At 55.7% G+C, this 17,650-nt stretch overlaps 2 protein-coding genes across 3 annotated transcripts; both read right to left on the minus strand.

Annotated features, from left to right (window-relative positions):
• Positions 1–1,707: 1,707 nt before the first annotated feature.
• On the minus strand, positions 1,708–3,253 carry LOC122206336 (somatotropin). The gene is made up of 5 exons (XM_042915403.1): positions 3,243–3,253; positions 2,835–2,995; positions 2,505–2,621; positions 2,184–2,345; positions 1,708–1,908 (listed from the first exon to the last, which is right to left on the minus strand). The coding sequence occupies exons 1-5, from the start codon at positions 3,250–3,252 to the stop codon at positions 1,708–1,710; spliced, it is 651 nt and encodes a 216-aa protein (XP_042771337.1). The 5' UTR covers position 3,253.
• Positions 3,254–11,707: 8,454 nt separating this feature from the next.
• On the minus strand, positions 11,708–14,945 carry CD79B (CD79b molecule). 2 transcript variants are annotated; one of them, XM_042915170.1, is made up of 6 exons: positions 14,765–14,945; positions 14,051–14,095; positions 12,909–13,211; positions 12,545–12,663; positions 12,229–12,270; positions 11,708–12,116 (listed from the first exon to the last, which is right to left on the minus strand). In XM_042915170.1, the coding sequence occupies exons 1-6, from the start codon at positions 14,829–14,831 to the stop codon at positions 12,018–12,020; spliced, it is 675 nt and encodes a 224-aa protein (XP_042771104.1). In that variant the 5' UTR covers positions 14,832–14,945; the 3' UTR covers positions 11,708–12,017. The 2 variants fall into 2 exon arrangements, with proteins under 2 accessions (XP_042771104.1, XP_042771103.1); XM_042915169.1 differs by having other exon boundaries at positions 14,051–14,098.
• Between the last annotated feature and the right edge of the window lie 2,705 nt (positions 14,946–17,650).

The following is a 17,650-nucleotide window of genomic DNA, read 5'->3' on the forward strand; positions in this document are numbered from 1 at the left end:
TCCGAATTGCAGGGAGTAGGAGCGCCTGGGTCTCTTAAGTGTAGGACTTGGCTCAGGTCCTGATCTCACGGTTCATCTGTTCGAGTCCTGCATCGGGCTCTCTGCTCTCAGCACAGAGACCCTTTTGGATCCTGTGTCCCCCTCTCTCTGTACCCCTTCTCCACTCTTGAATGTGCACATGCTCTCTCTCTCAAAATAAATAAATGAACTTTAATAACAAGTATTTAAGCATTCCATCAGAAAACAGGGAACACCCCCAAAATTCAGTGCAAAACAGCTGATTTCTTGAGTGCTGTAATGTGTCAAACACTTCAGAAACACCATTTTATCTAATCCTGACATTAGCCTTGTAAGGCAATTTATTATCATCTCATTTTATACACCAGGACCCTGGGTCCCCAAGAGGTTAAGTAATCTACTCGTGAGCATAAATACAAGTCCAACTATTTCTGATTTTTGCCCTCACAAGTTACCCCAATCCACTGTTCTCAGAAGAAATTGCTCAATGACAGCTTGAGGAGAAACTGTGTTTGGATTAATTTTTGTCCTTAAACATGTTTTCAATAGGGATTTGTCACCGGTGTTTAAAAACTAGATTTCACATGTGCTGGGATGCCTGGGTGGCTCAGTTGGTTAAGCAACTGGGTCTTGATTTCGGCTCAGGTCATGATCTCGCAGTTCCTGAGTTCGAGCCCCGCATCGGTGTCTGTGCTGACAGCATGGAACCTGCTTGGGATTCTCTCTCTCCCTCTCTCTCTCTACCCCTCCCTGGCTTGTGCTTGCTCTTTCTCTGTCTCTCAAAATAAATAAATAAACATTAAAAGGAAAAAGTCTGGACGTCCTGTCTGCCTCGAAAAATCAGAAGGTCTGGCAGCCCTTCCCACAGTCCTGAATGGCAACAAGGTTCGATAGGTCCCACCTTAGCTGGGTCCTGAGTTCTCTTGACTTCCCCGGTACCCACATGCTGGCATGTGTCCCTGACAAGGAAGTGGAGCGTCAGTTATGATTTATCCCTTCACACCAAGCCTTCATTACTTTCGTAATTGTCTGCCTGGCACCTGCTGGCCCTGAATTTGCAACCCCAACTTAGTCTTTCTTCCACTTCCCTTGCCACCATCCAGATCCCAAACAGGCTGGTTCTGTTTTTCCCAAAGCCATTTTGCATTGTTCCCCTTTCCTAAGAGTAGGTGGGTCTAATGTGTGTTCGCCTTCGACTTTGTGCACAAAAGTAATTCTAGGATTTCTCTCATAATTTTCTCCCATGTCAGGATGTTTTGCCTCTGTACTTAATAGCTTATTTTGCTTTCCATTTTTTCCCTGCTCCTGGGGGCTAGATTTGGTGTTGTGGTGCCCGCGGGGGAGAGAGGAACACCTCCAGGTACTCGATGGGGGTGCTCCTGACCTATGACTGCCCAGAGAGCTGGGACCTCAGACCTGGGCAGGGACCCGATGTGTGATGGAGAGGAATAAATGTGTCGGTTTCTTTCTAGCCCAGGAGGAATCAGGTCAGGTATCATTCCCAGTCAGCCCCCACAGGATGTCTGCGGCTGTCTTCCCAGCCTGGACCTTGCCCCACATAATAGAATGACACCTACTCAGATGATACGATGCAACTTAATTTTATTAGGAAAGCACAGTGAGCACTGGAGTGGCACTTTCCAGGGTCAGGGGAGGCGCTGGGGAGGGGGCAACCGAGATGCCCACCAACTAGAAGGCACAGCTGCTTTCCACGAAGCGGCGACACTTCATGACCCGCAGGTACGTCTCAGCCTTGTGCAGGTCCTTCTTGAAGCAGGACAGGAGCCCATAGTTCTTGAGCAGCGCGTCGTCACTGCGCAAGTTTGTGTCAAACTTGTCGTAGGTTTGCTTCAGGATCTGCCCGGCCCGGGGGCTGCCATCTTCCAGCTCCTGCAAAAAGGGGAAGAGGGACGGAGAGGCCCAGTCTTTGGCCACTGCTCCTTCCCTGTCCCTCTGTGGGTGGCCCTCCCCTCCAGGGCTCCAACAAGGGCACGGAGGATTCACGGTGGGGAAACGAGTAAGCTTTCTCAGGGGTCAAGGCTGGACTGTTTACTACAAAGAAAGGGGCAGCCTCTCCCAGTGCACGCAAGCCCCCACCCCTCAGTTAAGTCAGCCTGGCTGCCGCCAGGCCCCAAAGAGGGGACCCGCAGCGCCGCGGTCCCCACCCGCATCAGGGCTTGGATGCCTTCCTCCAGGTCCTTGAGCTTCTCGTAGACCCGGTCCGAGGTGCCGAACACCAGGCTGTTGGTGAAGACCCTGCTGAGGAATTGCACGGGCCCGAGCCACGACTGGATGAGCAGCAGGGAGAAGCGGAGCAGCTCTACGTCCTGTGGATGGAGGGGGCGGTGGGCACGCCAGCCTCTGCCCGGGGGCCGCCCACCTGCCTCCCTGCACACCCTCGGCCCCAGGGAGAAGGCTGCCCAGGGCCTGACTCCTGCAGACGAGGGAGGCCCCTGATCCTTGGCCGGGCGTCCCTGGCCACTCACGGATCTCTGCTGGGCCTCGTCCTTGCCCGTGGGGGCCGGGATGGTCTCCGAGAAGCAGAAGGCAGCCTGCGCGTTCTGGATGGAATACCTCTGTCCCTCCGGGATGTACGCCCGCTCCTGCAGAAAGAATGCCCGCCCGGGTCTCAGCTGCACGGTCCTCATCACTGCTTCATTCGGAAGCTCCCTCAGTTTGTGCTCAGCTGACAGCCTCTTCACTTGGATGAAATAACCCTGAGCTCCTCAGTTTCCTCCCATTATGTCCCAGGGGTGATATTCACACCTTCTTGCGCCCCCCTGCCCCCCACCGGCGCCCATTCCTGGGGAACTTACAAACTCTTTGTAGGTGTCGGCGGCCAGCTGGTGCAGGTGCTGGGCCCGGAGCACGGCGTTGGCAAACAGACTGGACAAGGGCATGGCTGGGAAGGCGCCCACCTCCTGGGGCCAGGGCAGGCAGAGCAGGGCAAACGCCAGGAGCAAAGAGTTCCGAGGGCCTACAGAGAGGGACCCAGAGGGCGAGGCCGTGGCCCAGACAGCAAGAGGCCTCTGTTTCCCGTCAGCCCTTCCCCTCCCCACCCGGGGACGGAGAAGATTTAAAACTTGGCCAAATGTCTGGGCATAGATGTCTCTGCTCACATTCAGCAGCCCCAAAGCCCAGGGTTAGTGTCCCCATCCACATGCCGGGCCACCGCCTTGTGCCTCAGTATACACTGAACCCAAAGGGATTTTAGGGGCACTTACCTGCAGCCATCACAGCTGGGGATGAGCCGTCCACAGGACCCTGAGCGGTTTGGGGAGCCGGGTGCTGGGATCCTGGAATCAGTCCCTTGCGGGCCCTTTTTATACCCTGGTCCCTTCTCTATCCCCCTCCGCCCCCACTTATTTTCTCTATACATTTATGCATCGGGCCACTGGCCGGCCTGTGCTGATGGATAATTTAGAGTCTCCTCCCTCTTGTCCTGTTCCCGCTCTTCTTGGGGTCATGTCCCCCAGGCCTTCCCTGCCATCTTCCCCTGTCTGCTGTCACCAGCCCTGAGGGTTGTGCACACAGGGTCTCAGCTTGAGAGAACATCCGATCTGTACTCATTTCAAGGGGGAGGCGGCAGAAGGGAGTAGCCTGAGTTCAGGTGCGTTCTGGCAGGTACCATCGGGGGGTTGTCCACTCAGGTGAGGAGGACCCACCCCGGCCCCCAAAAGGGGGGCTATGTCAGGCTGGATGTGCTGTGAGAGCTGCGCTACCTTCCCTCATTCTCTATTCCTATTTTCCTCCCTGCACGGTTCCCCTCCATCTAACAGACAGAATGTGCGTCTGGGGAAAGGGAGCCCAGAACAGCCATGGATTCTGAGGTTTCTGGGCACAATTCAGTCCCAGATTGCCACCTTCGTCGCTGTCACCATCCCCCTACCCTTTACCACCATCTGACCACGTGGTCCGGCCCAAGGCAGCTGGTGCTGGCCTCGACCCCACACTGCCCTCCCATTTCTCTGCCGTGGGGGCTCCTCCAGGTGGCTGAGGCAGAGGACCAAAACCAGAGACATCACTCTGCTCCTCGAACATGCTACAGAGATGCCAACCAAGAAGCAGAAGTCCCAGGAACAGACCCAGGCCACAAGAGCTTCCCCCTGGCAACCCAGTCACCATCAGAGGGTCTCAAGATCAGAAGAGCCCATGCGGGCTTGGGTCTCATTCCCAGCACTGAAAGTCCAGGCACAGCACCCTGAAAGATGATCTCCCCAACCACCCTAGGCTCCTCTTAGTCTTTCTTCTACTTAAAAAAAATTTTTTTTTAATACTTATTTATTTTTAGAGAGGGAGAGAGGTAGAGAGAGAATCCCAAGCAGGCTCCGTGCTGTTACTGCACAGCCCAATGTGGGGCTCGAACTCATGAACCATGAGATCATGAAGAGCAGAAATCAAGAGTCAGATGCTTAACCGACTGAGCCACCCAGGAGCCCCTTTCTTCTAATATTCATATAGAGCTCATGAGGGTGCGACAGCATGCCCATGCAGTGTCACATTTGACCCTCACGGCCATCTCGTGAAGGAGGTATTATTACCACCCCATTTTGTAGAGGAGCTGACCGAGGCTCACTTGCACGAGCTGCCTCAGCCAAAGCCGACCTCCCAAACCTTGCTCTTCCCATGTTGCATCATCCCAAATCCTTTCTCCTCAGCAGATTGGGTGGGCCAGTCAGTTATTTTATCTTCTAAATCCCTCTGAATCCAGGGATCCTGCCCCTAATCCCAAGGGTCCCTCTGCCTCATTTCATCCTTCCCCTAAGAGGCAGATTGTTGCCCCTCATTTCCCAGGTGAGACTGGCTCAGAGACTCGGGGTGCATGTTGGAGACCAAGTGGTAGCGCGAGGCTGGGGCCGGGAGGGCTAGGTAGGACTGCTGCCCTCCAGCCTCCCGGTGCCCAGGGTTGGGGCCATTGCAGCATCCACAAGTTACCAGCATCAGATCGCCCCCGGGGCTCAGAGCGGGAAAGAACACATTTCCCCTCCCTTTAAACCTTCCACTCCTTGAGTCTAAGAACATTTAGCACTTGCCCTGTGGGAAAATAAACAAGTGAATGAGGAAACCCTTCTAGGGGCCGTTGGTTATGGTATTGGCAACTAACATCGAAAAGTCACACCCTCATGGCCCAGAAGGGGAGTGCTTGCGTCTTGCCACCTCCCATTTTTGGGATACAGCTTCCTTTTCATCCATCATTCTGGAGCCATTGTCCAACGGTGCCCTGATTCATTATCTGCTAGGGAAGGCACTGGGACCCATGGAGCTGTTCTCCAGGTAGGACAGAGGAAGGATCAGAGTGGGCTGTCATTAAAGATATAGGCCTGGGGCACCTGGGTGACTCAGTCGGTTAAGCGTCTGACTTCAGCTCGGGTCATGATCTCAGAGTTCTAGAGTTTGAGCCCCACATTGGGCTCTCTGCTGTCAGCACAGAGCCTGCTTCGGATCCTCTGTCCCCCTCTCTCTTTGCCCATCCCCAACTCATTCTCGCTCTCTGAAAATAAACTTAAAAAAAAATTATAGGCCTGAAGAAGAGGGGGAGCATGGAGAAGGCTTTCCTCTCCTCCTTGCAGCTCTACCAGAGAGGAGGGGCCAGGAGGGAAATGGAGGAAGCTCTCTGAGCCCCACACAGCTTTCTGCCTCCCCACCCCCATCTTTCCACCCTGTGGAGGGGAACTGATGTGAAACCCATCATGACCAGTTTCTAGCTAATGAGACTTGTATGTGAACTATGGACCAGGGGGGAAGCCTCAGACCTCCCCTAGGAGTGAGAGTCCAGGAGCCCAAGTTGGGGACTGCTTGAGAAGCACACAAGGTGGGCACAGGTGAAAGGTGGCTGAGGCTCTGTCTGCATAGGCAGTGTACTGCTGAGAATAGGTGGAACTAGCCAGATCCGGGGAGTGTCTTCTCTCACCAAACCAACTTCTGTTGACCCCAGAACTAGATCGGCTCACAGGACTCTGGGGGTCCCTGGGGATACACCTTTACAGAAAGATTTACCGTGGTGGCAGTCACTGGACCCAAGAGGCAGGCACTGAAGGCTATGGACTTGGGATTTTCCCTCCAGGACTGGGGAGTCACCCATCCTTTCCTGGGGCACCACGGGGCCAACCCCCTGGCTTCTCCAGGTTCAGAGACTGTCCAACCACGGCCTCTGCATGGTGGCTGAAGGGAAGAGGCCATGATTAGCATCTCTGGGGGCAGCCAAAAAAGGCTCAGGATGAACTGCCCATTATCCTGGAATCTGTGAAACTCAGTGTGTTTGGAAGCCCTTCCTATTTCCAGAATTGAAATCTGGAGTTTTCTGTACCTGTTGTGGAAGCTCACAGATTTGCTTTTGATCTAAAAGCGGCCTCTTTCAGGGTTCAGGAGCCCCTCTGAGGTTCAATCCGTGGAGTGTGGGGCCAACTTTTTGGGGGTCTTACTTACCCTGGCTGTAGAAATAGCTTCAGAGGGACTGGTGGCCACTTTTTCCGTTCCCCCCCCACTCTGGTCACTTGACGTCCACTAACTCTGTCCTGCCTTCCTTGAGGCTGGAGGCTGGGATTGCCCCTGGGACATACTCCACCTCTTCTTTGCTTCCAGCATGAGTCTGAGTACCGGTCAATCATTCAGCGTGGGGTCAAGGGCTCTAGAGAATATTATGTGGGGATTCCCAAAGGCTTCGTCAGGGGAGGTGGGGAAAGGATCACTATTCCTGAGTATGCCAGGCTCTGCACTGGCTGATAGGAGCTGGAGGCCCATTTCGTATGAGGACACGCTCAGACTCAAAGAGACAGAGTGGTTTTCCCACGGTTTCTCTGCTCTAAGTGATAGCTGCTGAAGGCCCCTATCTCCGCCCCCGTCCCCCCACCCCCCCGTGTCCCCACCCCCCAGCACGAACTCTTTAGAACTCTCATCCAGGAGAGACAGTGGAGCTGTGGGGCGTGGACAGAACGTTCCTCAGCACAAAGCTAGCAGAGTAAGGTCAAGTCCCCATTCAGAAGATGTTCAGTGAAGTTGGGGGGAATTGAACGGAAGGAACTTCACCCCAGAATGAGGTCCACGGACACCAAGAAAAGCGGCAGAAAAAACAACCCAATGTAGCCCGATTTAATGAACCAAATCACATCATCCTTCACATGTGTATTGCACGTTTCAGTGTACATCACGTTTTCACTTCCTTTATCTCATTGGACCCTTGGGTTTGCCAGAGGGCCCAAGCATGGAGGAAGGGCCTTGGAGGGCTTGGGGGTGGGGGGTCGAATGGGGGTGGGCACTCCTGTGGGTCGATAAGGTTGTTGTTTACACTGGTTGAGGATCTCTGAACCATCTAGAAGTGCATAACAGCCTACATAACTAGACCTATTATTAAGTCATTTCCACTTTGGGGACTATTCCCCAGGGAGACAGTCCCATTGAAAAAGAAGCAGTAAGTACCCGGCTGTGTCCAGCAGCTGTGGGAAGTCTGGGGTGCTTTCCTGACCGGTGCCCTTCACTGGAAATCATTCTACTCTTTTTGCCTTATTCTATGCTTATTTGCGAACATCTTAGCCCCCTTATGGGACTGCAAACCCTTTGAAGCTGGATTCATCCCTCTCATCCACTCGTTCGTTCACTGCCACTCTTCTTTGTGCATTACCTGGTTCTAGACGTAGCTGTCGCTTTTTCTGTATGCCAGATACTGTACCAGGCAGATGGGCATACCCTGATGAATGAAAGACATGATCCTTTCTTGGCTAAAGCTTATAGTACCCGGGGAAGAGAGACAATAGGAAACAAATAAATACATAATGGTAAAATATATAAGGAGATTTCATCTTGTGAAAACTGCCATGAAAGAAATAGCCAAGACATAGAGACGAGAGAACAGCCTGGGGAGAGGGGGGCACTGACAGGGGGGCACAGCCCCAGACCCAGGAACTCAACAAGCATGTGCTAGGTGGATTTGAATGAATGCAAATGCAAGACAATGCCGAGGAAAGAACCCACACGCCCACCCACCCAGAAACGGTAAGGTAGGCCACGTTGTGCCTCAATGTCCTCCTCATAGAATGAATTCAAATAACTAGTGCCAAAAATATAAATAAAAAGTACAAGATCTTGCAATGCACGGCACTACATCCATGAAAAAATTTAAATGAAAAAAAAAAATAGGCAAGGCAGTACACAGATGCTGATCACAAGTCCACACAAATATTCTGCACGGACTCATGACCTGCTGTGCCTGAGCCCTAAGCGGGTCCTCACGAGGTGTTTAGCACCGCCTCCCCCCGCCCCCCCTGCCCCCCTGTTTTCGCCATCTGAGAAAGTGGTGTTAGGTCGGAGAGAAAGAGGTTTTTTTGTTTTTTTGGTTTTTTTGGCTTTTTTTTTTTTAATTTGAGAAATGCACTAGGATCCTTCTAAATGTGTTTTTAACACCCTGTACTCTATCTTCAGGATTTAATGCTAGCTAATTTTTGTTCTCTGTGGAGTCACCCTTTCCAGGTGAAGGCTTTGGAGCTGGAGGAGCAGCTGAGGTATCCCAAGTGGGTTTGTTGCTTTTTTTTGTTTTCTTAATTTTTTCTTAATGTTTATTTTTGAGACAGAGACAGACAGAGTACGAGTGGGGGAGGGGCAGAGAAAGAGGGAGACACAGAATCTGAAGCAGGCTCCAGGCTCCAAGCTGTCATTGCAGAGCCTGATGCAGGGCTTGAACCGGCAAACCCTGAGATCCTGAGCTGAGCCGAAGTCAGGCGCTTAACCGACTGAGCCACTCGGGTGCCCCTGATGCTGTTCTGTTTTTGTTGGCAGCTGAGTCCCCAGCAGATTCGGAAGGTGCCAGAACCAGGAGCACTGTGGCGAGCCGGACACATCTGGTAATTCCACAGGGGTGGGCTCTGATTCCAGCCACTGGGGTCACCCAAAGAGAACACTCGAGGACAGGATCTGGGAATCCCAAACCCCGTGTTCCAAGATGGCCTTTGAGGCCCTTCACAGAAGACCCAGACACCTGCTAAGGGACAAACACTACCTGCCAGTGACATTCAAACAGTGGCAGCTTTTCACATTTTGTTTTGTTTTTCTCTTACCTCTGATTCTGCTGGAAAAACACCCAAACCCTTGAGTCAGAGCACCCCAGGCCTAGCAGCACCTGCGTCGATAAAGGCCGGAAGTCAAGCTAGAACGAAGAAGGAACCAGCCTATGCTTACACCAGGGCCCCGAGGGACTGGGCTGGATTCCCCCAGTGGGCAGTGGGGCATGTGCCCACCGAGGCACCTTGGGGCTGTATTCTGGGGAGGGGGAGGCCTGGAGAAGCCGCCCAGAGCTGGCACCCTGGAAGGATGGCCCAATGGTGTGATCTCCAGCCCGGCTGGGAAGGGAGTGGGTCCTTCAGGGTGTTGAGACTTGCGAACAATGGGAAGTATTTAAAGATGGCCAGAGTTGTCCCAGGATTCTCTCCTCCCTGGTTCTCCTCCTTCTTCCTCCTCGGTGTCTCAGTGCTGCAAAGTCCTCCGAGGGAGGCAGCTGTGATATAGCGGAAAGAATGCCGGGTTTGGAGTCAGAAGGTCTCTGTGTGATTTTGGCCAGTTGTGATCTTCCTGGGCCTTGATTTGCTCATTTACCAAATGGGGATAATGCTGCCTCCTTCCAGGCTTATGCTGGGGCTCACGCAAGAGTATGTACATGAATATGGAGGTATTCAGTACAATCTTATTGACATTTAAGAGGTGCTCATTATATAAGTATTTTGGGGGCCCAGTAAAAGATTTTGGTTCACGTCCCGTATCCTGATTACAGCGGTGGGGTTACACAAATCTGCACATGTGCTAAAATTCATCAAACTGTACACTGAAAGAAAACATAGTCAATTTTACTACATGGCACAATTTTTTTAAAAAAACAGCATCTGGCTCAACGCCCTTCTCTCAGACAAGTTCTGATGATTCCCATTCTACAGATGAAGCAACTGAGACCCGGGGTTTTCATCATCCCCACCAGGATCATCCAGCTTCATCTCCACTGCCTCAGTCAGTTCTGGGGGCCAGGGACCCATAAGATAGAGACGGCGATACCCATGGCACAAGCCCCTAAGACAGAAAAACAGGCCAGGGAGGTCTTCTACATCATAACCATGGGGGCAGATACCTTTTAGGGGTGTCTGGGGAAGGAGGCAGGCCTTGCTGCTCGAATAGTTCCCTGCCAACAGTACTGCAAAGCATTACGGAAACTCAGTTATTCAGAACTATTAGTCTTTTCGTAAAGTCAGTGCCTCCCTAGACTCAGGGCAGCCCCAGGCTGGGGGAGACCCTGCTTGGGGGAGAAGTGAAGACTCCCTCCCACCCCCAGCCCGGCTGCCAGGGTCCCTCGTGGAGGTAGAAGGACAGAATTAGCGCCCCTATGCAAAGCAGCAGGAGAGGAAGGGCTCTGGCTCAGTGGAGGCAGATGCCAAAACAAACCAGTTTTCTCGGGCAGCCCAGAGACCAGGGAGGGAGAGGGCCCTACCTGGCCTGCCCAGCATGGCTTTGAGGGAGCACCACCGAGCGATGCAGAGAATGACTGTTGGAAACCCCAGGGCCAGGTACCTCAGCCCCCTGCCCCACCTGGAGTTCCAGGGGGAAGCTAGTAAAAATTGATGGCTGCCCTTATTGGCCCCCACATGCTGGGCTTGGTTCTCCAGTTAAGTTGGCAGCACCCTGGGGGCAGAGATTTCTCTGGCCTGAAGCCAGAGCATGAGTGGCAAAGAGGTGTTTCAGGGTCCCCCCAAGGTCAACAGGAAGTAGAGCGAGGCCTGGCTTTGCACATAGAGGTTAATGGCACCTGAGATCCTAGCTGGGAGTCGTTCCCAGTCACTCCTGCAGCTGGCAGGTCGGGGCCCTAATTTGTAGGGCCCTAGGGATCATTTTGTGGGGAGCTTGGGGCCCTAGGGGACCTCTGATGTGGTGCTGGGAAAGGCTGAAGGAGTCACCTGACGAAGGACCCCCAAACTTCACCACCGCAAAGCCTCCCTCTTTAGGAATCTCTCTCTTGCATGGCTCTGGGTCAAACTTAAAAACAAAATTTCCAGGCTTGGTAGGGATTCATTTATCTGGAGAACATGGCCAGCATGGGCAGCACAGGCCAGTAACAGGGCTGGGGCAGGGCCTGGGGATATTTGGGAGGGCTTCCTGTAGGTGGAGGGCATTAAAGGACAGTAGGGTTGGGATGGGTGGGTGAGGGCAAGCTCCTCCAGGGCTGAGACCCCTGCCCTACAGAGCAGGACCCAAGCGCTGCTCGTGGGCTAAAGAGAAGGCAGGATGGGGGCATGCCCGCCAATAAGGGCTATTAGCTTTTCTCCAGGCTGGGCCCAGCTAACGGAAGATGGAAGGCATGTCCACAGATCCCAGCCAGGCCTTCAGAGAGAAGCCCTTGAGCACGGGAGAGGTCCGTGAGCCCTATGGCAGTCATCCTCTCCCGCACCCCACGGGCCCACAGGGGCCCAAACATTTGTGCCCAGAGAGACTCTCACCCACTCCAAACCCATAGATGTCACAAGCCTGTGTGTAGTTTCACGACACACCGTTTATTACATAGGACAATGGGATCAAGGCTAGGAGCTCCCTGGGGTAGCAGAGGGAAGGAGAGAGTGGGAGAGGCAGGTGGCTCTCCCTGGCCCCTCTGTGGCCAAGTGGGACGGGCCACCACCTTTCCCAGGCTCTGCAGGAAGCTGGTCTGCTCTGAGTCCATTTGCAGTTTTCGGATAAGCCTCTGTCTTCCCCGTCCTGAACGTGGGATGGATCCCCACATAGCACCCCCAGAAGGCTGGGTCCAGTCTGTCCCTAGAGAACTCCTCACTCCACATCACCGCCCTGCACCCCTTCTACTCTGGTCTCCTCGGTAAGAGCTGGAAACCAGGGGCTAGAGGGGCAGGCAGATCTGGTGGGCCAGCTTCGGAGGCTGACCGAGGTCCGGGGAAGAGATGAGCTGGGAGCTGGCAGTGGCTCTGAAGCAGTCCACGAAGGCCCAGCTGGCTGGGCCCAGAGGCGTGGGGAGGGCCGGCCCCTCACTCTTGGCCTGGGTGCTCCCCCACTGACCACTTCACCTCTCCCGTCCGTAGAGTCACTATGTCCTCATAGGTGGCTGTCTGGTCAATGTTCAGGCCCTGGAGACATGGAACGGTGCTTAGGCCTTGGTTACTCCTTGACCACGCCGGCGGACGGTGCCATCAAGCACCCCACAGCCCCCAGCGCCGCGGGGGTCCCCCCGTCCCTTACCTCATAGGTGTGGTCTTCATCCATTCCGGGCTTGCTGTCATCCTGGCGGGGCGAGGGATGGAGAGCAGAGTGTTAGCTTCCCTCCCCCCCCATCCACTGCTGGGCCAGGCCGGGGAGGGCCAGGGAGACTGGCCCGGGGGGAGGGGTTGGGGGTGAGGGGCGAGGGGTGAGGAGGTGAGGTGCCCTCTGCCAGAACAACCGAACGAATGAAGGAGAGTTTGAACAGGTGTCAGTGGGCAGGCTGTGGGCCTGGGGAGATGGAGACCCTGCCCACGTCTGGCCTGCCCCATGGCCGCCCCCCGGCCCCCGTGGTCACCTTGTCCAACAGCAGGAAGATGGGCACGATGATGAAGAGGATGATGAGCAGGGTCTGGATCATGATGATGCCATCTTTCAGTGTGTTCCTCCTCTTCAACTGTGCTATGGTGCTGAATCCTGTGGGGAGGTGGCAGGGGGTGGTGAGGCTGGGGCCCCCTCTTTGGGCCTGCACCCCTCAGGACCTCCTCAGCGGCTCTCCTGGGTGTTCTGTGGCCGCGGCCACCTTCACCATGTGGCCCCCCCCCCACGGGCGGCAGGCCGGGCTGGGGCAGGGGTGAGGGTGGCTCAGTGAAGGCTCCATGGCCCCATCACCCCTTCTCCCCCCCCCCCCCCCCCGGCTGGAGGGCAGGCCCCGAACACACCCATGACTCGCAGCTCAGTGCCACAGCCCGTGCCGGGGGACGCGTTCAAGCAGTTCTGCTGGCAGAAGTAGATGCCGTTGTCCTGAAACTGGATGCCCTGGATGGTGAGGGTGGCAAAGGTGCCGTTCTGGCTCCTTAGGATGCGGGAGTCTTCCAGCAGTGGCTTGGGCTCCAAGTCCGTCTCCCGCTTCCGTAGCCAGCTCACCGCTCCCAGGTCCTTTGTGTAGCACCTGATCTCCACCATGGCTCCCCTTTTGCGGGCTATGAAACGTGGGTTCTGCCAGACCCGGGCACAAGTGCTTCCTGTGGGCACCGAGGCCGGGATCAAAATCCCGCTCTGCATCTTCCCGACTGCCAGCCCAACCACGGACCCCCGCCCTTGTCTGTCCTTGCTTTTGGGTATAGGACGGTCATGAGGCAGAGGTGTGGAGAAGCTGAGCCATGTGAGTGGCCAGAGGCCAAACCACCGGGTCCCGCCCCTTCCTGATTGCACCACCCCCCTGTGCCCCAGCATTTGATTTTCCTTTAGAAGGGCTCTGGAACCTTCCGATTTCTTTCCATGCCTATACAGCAGCCTGATCTAGGCCTCTCCTGCTGGGGTCCAGAGGCCCATAGGACAGCCCCCCACCTGGCCTGGTGCTCTCCCTTCGTTTTTATTCCTATATCTTCTCTCCCACATACTTACTCCAAGAAGCCTCCCTCCTGCCTCGTTCCCAGTAAGCGAACCGTAGGAATCCCTGAGGCCCTATGGCCTGTCAGAGCCCCTAAAGTTACAGACTCTTTCCTGGGCTGAGTCCGACAACCGCCCCCCCCCCCCCCACTAGACAGACCCAGCCTGAGTCCCCAGTGGAACTCCCTCTGGCTCCCCGCCTCCCAGCTTGGGTTTAGTCACACCCCTTAGTCTCTGGGACTGGAACACTTATGTCTAATGAGGATGACAGCTGGCAGGAGGGGTGCTGGGGGGCCCTTGGAGCCAGGCCTCTGAGATGGAGACCCTAAGGTAGCCTAGAGATGGGTGTACCGGCTGGGGAGATGCAGGGGCACAAGGGCACAAGGGGCAGCCATGGCACGGACCCTCGGACCGGGACCAGCACTGGACGCAGACACACTTGCCCCCAGAAGGGGCAGGGGAAGTGGCTGACCTTTGGGATCCTGGTACAGGTCTTCTGTTTTGGCTGCTGGCACACCTGCTGGGTGGGAGGAAGTAGGCGGGGCTGGGTCAGGGCTCTCCCCTGGAAAGTGGCTGCCCCACCCCTGGGGCCCCCAGCATTCCTAGACCCACTTCCTCCTCTCAGGACATCAGCTTCGAGACCCTTCAGCCCCACCGTAGCAGCGCTCCGGAGAGACTGGAATGGAGCAGGGTCACCAGATACCCACTTCCCGCCCCCTCCTTCTGCCCTTGACCTGACCAACGGCCTTGAGCAGGCACCCTGGATGAGACCAGGAGGGAAGTCACAGCTGGATGGCTGTCCTGTCTTCCAGCCCAGGGGACCATTTCTGGACCATGCACGTCCCAGGGTCTGGTTGGGGGCAGCCTCTCTCCTGTGTCGCCCCCACACAATGCCCTCAAGGGACTGGGGGTGAACCACGTCATGGACACCAACCCCTCACCTCACACCCAGCTTGGCCTGATGCCCTCCAAACAGGAGAGGGGCTGGGGCCACGGACCCCCTGAGCTCCTCAGCGTAGGTGATACGCCAGACCCAGGCCCCGGGGCAGTCAGAGGGAGACAGGAGGCCGAAAGTGTGAGAGACAGAAGGGGGAGGTTGGAGAGAGCAGGACACAGAGCGGTGGAAACAAGCAAACAGGCCGTGACAGAGAGCGAAACCACGGGTCTCGTTTCGGGGGTGCCGTACCTGACAGAAGCAGCAGCAACACCACCAGCCAGTTGCTGGGCATGGGAGACAGCACCAGCTCGGCCATGGTTACCACTCCGTCTCTGTCTCTGACCCCGAGCTGGTGACGAGGACAGAGGCTCCTGGGGGGGAAAACGTGTAACTGCCTGGGCTGCAGCCGGTCCCCTCCCCGCCTCTTCCCCACCAGGCCCCTTCCTGCCATGCAAATTGGGACCCAGGGGAGGCACCAGCTCTCCGGGGACCCTGGGGGAGGGCGGGGGAGGGAGGGCTCTCTTGTCAGCTGTGCTGCTAAGGCTCAAAGGGCATCACAGCTGGGGTCCACCACGGTGGTGGGGGGGGACCCTGGGAGGCAGGAGCCTCTCAGTCTTCTGAGGGTAGCTTGTGCGTCCCTCCCCTTGTCCCCACCCCACTGATGGTCATGTCCTGGAGTCCCCCGGCCTCCTATTGTATAGTTCAGATTCCCAGGCACTTAGCTGAGTACACATGGGTCCTGTGGGTGAGTGTGAGCACAGCTCCTTGGCTCGGACTCAACCTGCGCTCTGCAGGAAGAGAGGCACCAAGGGAGGATGGTACAGGGGTGTGGGGGGCAGCTATGGGCCCAGGCCCGGCACCTGGAGAGGCCCAGAGTGCAGCCTCTTGGCTGGAGTGCAGGCAGCCATGTTGGGGGTTGACGTAGATTTGACCCTGTGGAGGAAGGGAGCCACAGAGGTTCTTGAGCAAGAGCCAGGTGTGACAGCCACCTGGGACAAGACATGGTCCAGACCCTGGCAAGAGGCCTCCCTTCCTCACCTGGTGAGAGAATTTGTTCTCAAAAAGGGGGTGAACTTAGGTAGGTAGAGACAGCTTAGAAAAAACCTACAACTCAGCTAATCAAGGGACTCCCAGGGATTTGTCCATAGCTCTCGGGTCTTGGGCAGGGGGACAGGAGGCTAGTGCTGGGGAATCTTCAGATTCTGAAACTAAGAGGCTCTCTGGCTTTATCTTGCCAGTCAGTAGAGTGGTGGATGAAACCATAGTGTTCTGGAGATGTGTTAGAGAGATGTGGAGCTGCCTCCCACGCCAGGGTTGACAATGAGAAAGGCAGGGATCTGGGTGGTACCCCCTTAGTCCTGGTGGGCATAGGCCCCTAGTAGGGGCTACCCCCAAGGAGTGCCAGCCAGGACCAGAGCCATAGAAAATGGGGACTGGAGAGTTAAGTTTTCATCCGAGGTACAGCTCGTTCCTGGCAGTCCCAGATGTTCTTGCTGTTCCCAGATGTTCCAGATGAAAAAAAAACATTTCTCTGAAAAGGTGTCAGATGTTCAGTTCGCAGAACAAACAGCCCAGGAATATAAACATCACCTGAGGTCAGCCTGGGGACCACAGTCCCCTTGTGCTGGTGGCGGTGGTTGGAGACCCTCCAGAGGAATGGGGAGGGGGGGAATCCAGGGGTCTTTGCATTTAATAAAGTACCTCCTCATAATGGAGGCCTTGGTTAGCTTTGGAGCTAGTGTCCCCCCGACGTTGGGAAGCTAATGGGGGAAGGCTTGGGGTACACACCTGTGTGTGCGCACGGGTGTATGCTCACACGGGTGTGTTGCCTGGGCTGTGTGGTGCGGGCCCTGCTCAGGAGCTGGTCCCGGGGCCCAGGGTGGCCTCATGGGGGATGGAGGCTGGGGGCAGTTGGCATCTTGCAAACACATCCACACATCCACGTCCCCCCCGTGTGCAAGGATGCAGATGTGTCCTTTGGACTTCATTCCCATTCATGCCGGGCAGGGATCCGTTTTCAGGAGCGGGTGGAAGCGGTGCCCCCCCTCCACCCACCCCCTGCGCCTTTGGGGTTATTTGTCACAGTTGGGGCCGTGCTGTTCCCTCTCTGGTGACAACAGTACAGAGTTCTGTCTGGGGCTAGTGACGTCTTTTCTTTCCTGGAACAGGAGGCCTTATAAGCCCACTCCTGCCTCTGCCCCCGGCTTCCCTGGGCTGCAAAAGACCCCAACATCTGGCAGCCCCCACTTCACCTTTCCAGGAAGACAGCATCAAGACAAGAGATGGGGGCATGCGGAGAGGGGACGAGGGGCTTAGGAGTTTGAGGAGGCAAGAGGTCAGGGACCCCCCCCACCCCAGCAACCCTGGGAAGGGTGGGAGAGGACACAACCTCAATTTGGAAGGAGGGGTTCAGAGTTCTGCCCTCCCCTCGGTCCACGCTTCCTGGCTCTGTTCCGCTGGCTGTTTTGTGGAAGAGGCCTGCTGGCTAAGAAGGTTTGATTCCCGGCCCTGCCGTGTACCAGGTAGAAAGCCGCCCCACGTTCCCTGGTGCTTCTCAACAAGGGGTGATCCTGCCCCCTCCCCCCGCCCCCCTGGGAGCACTCGGAAAGGTACTGGGACCGTTTCAGTGGTCGCAGTGACCAATGGGCACCACTGGCCTTCACGGACCAGGGGTGCTGAATTCCCTGCAGCGGGAGGGACAGTGTCTCACAAAGCAGATTTCTCGCTCCACATGTCAACAGCGCCCCAGTTACGCAACACCCATTCTTAACCCTCAGAGCCCAAGTTTCCTCATTTGTGTAAGACAGAAGTAATCGTAATAATCCATTCTTCACTTCGGGGCCGTCATAAGCGTGGAAGGGAATCCAGTATCTGCGCGTTTGGTGAGAAATCTGGGAGCACAGTTTACCCTCAGGAAGGTGGGGAGTAGCACTGATAACTGGCTCTCCAAAGTGGATAATTTTGAAATATTAGCTTATGTTTTTCATCCAGTATTTTGCCTCTTTTCCTCCACTATTCAAGGCTCAGGGGAAGGGTGGGTCAGGGCACTGCGCGAGATCTCCTGTCCTTGGAGCCAGACAGAGCCCTAGGCACGGTTTGCAGAAACTTACAGTGAGAAGGAGCCCCACCCCCACC

Source organism: Panthera leo, chromosome E1 (assembly GCF_018350215.1).
Source record: "Panthera leo isolate Ple1 chromosome E1, P.leo_Ple1_pat1.1, whole genome shotgun sequence".
Taxonomy (NCBI): Eukaryota; Metazoa; Chordata; class Mammalia; order Carnivora; family Felidae; genus Panthera; species Panthera leo.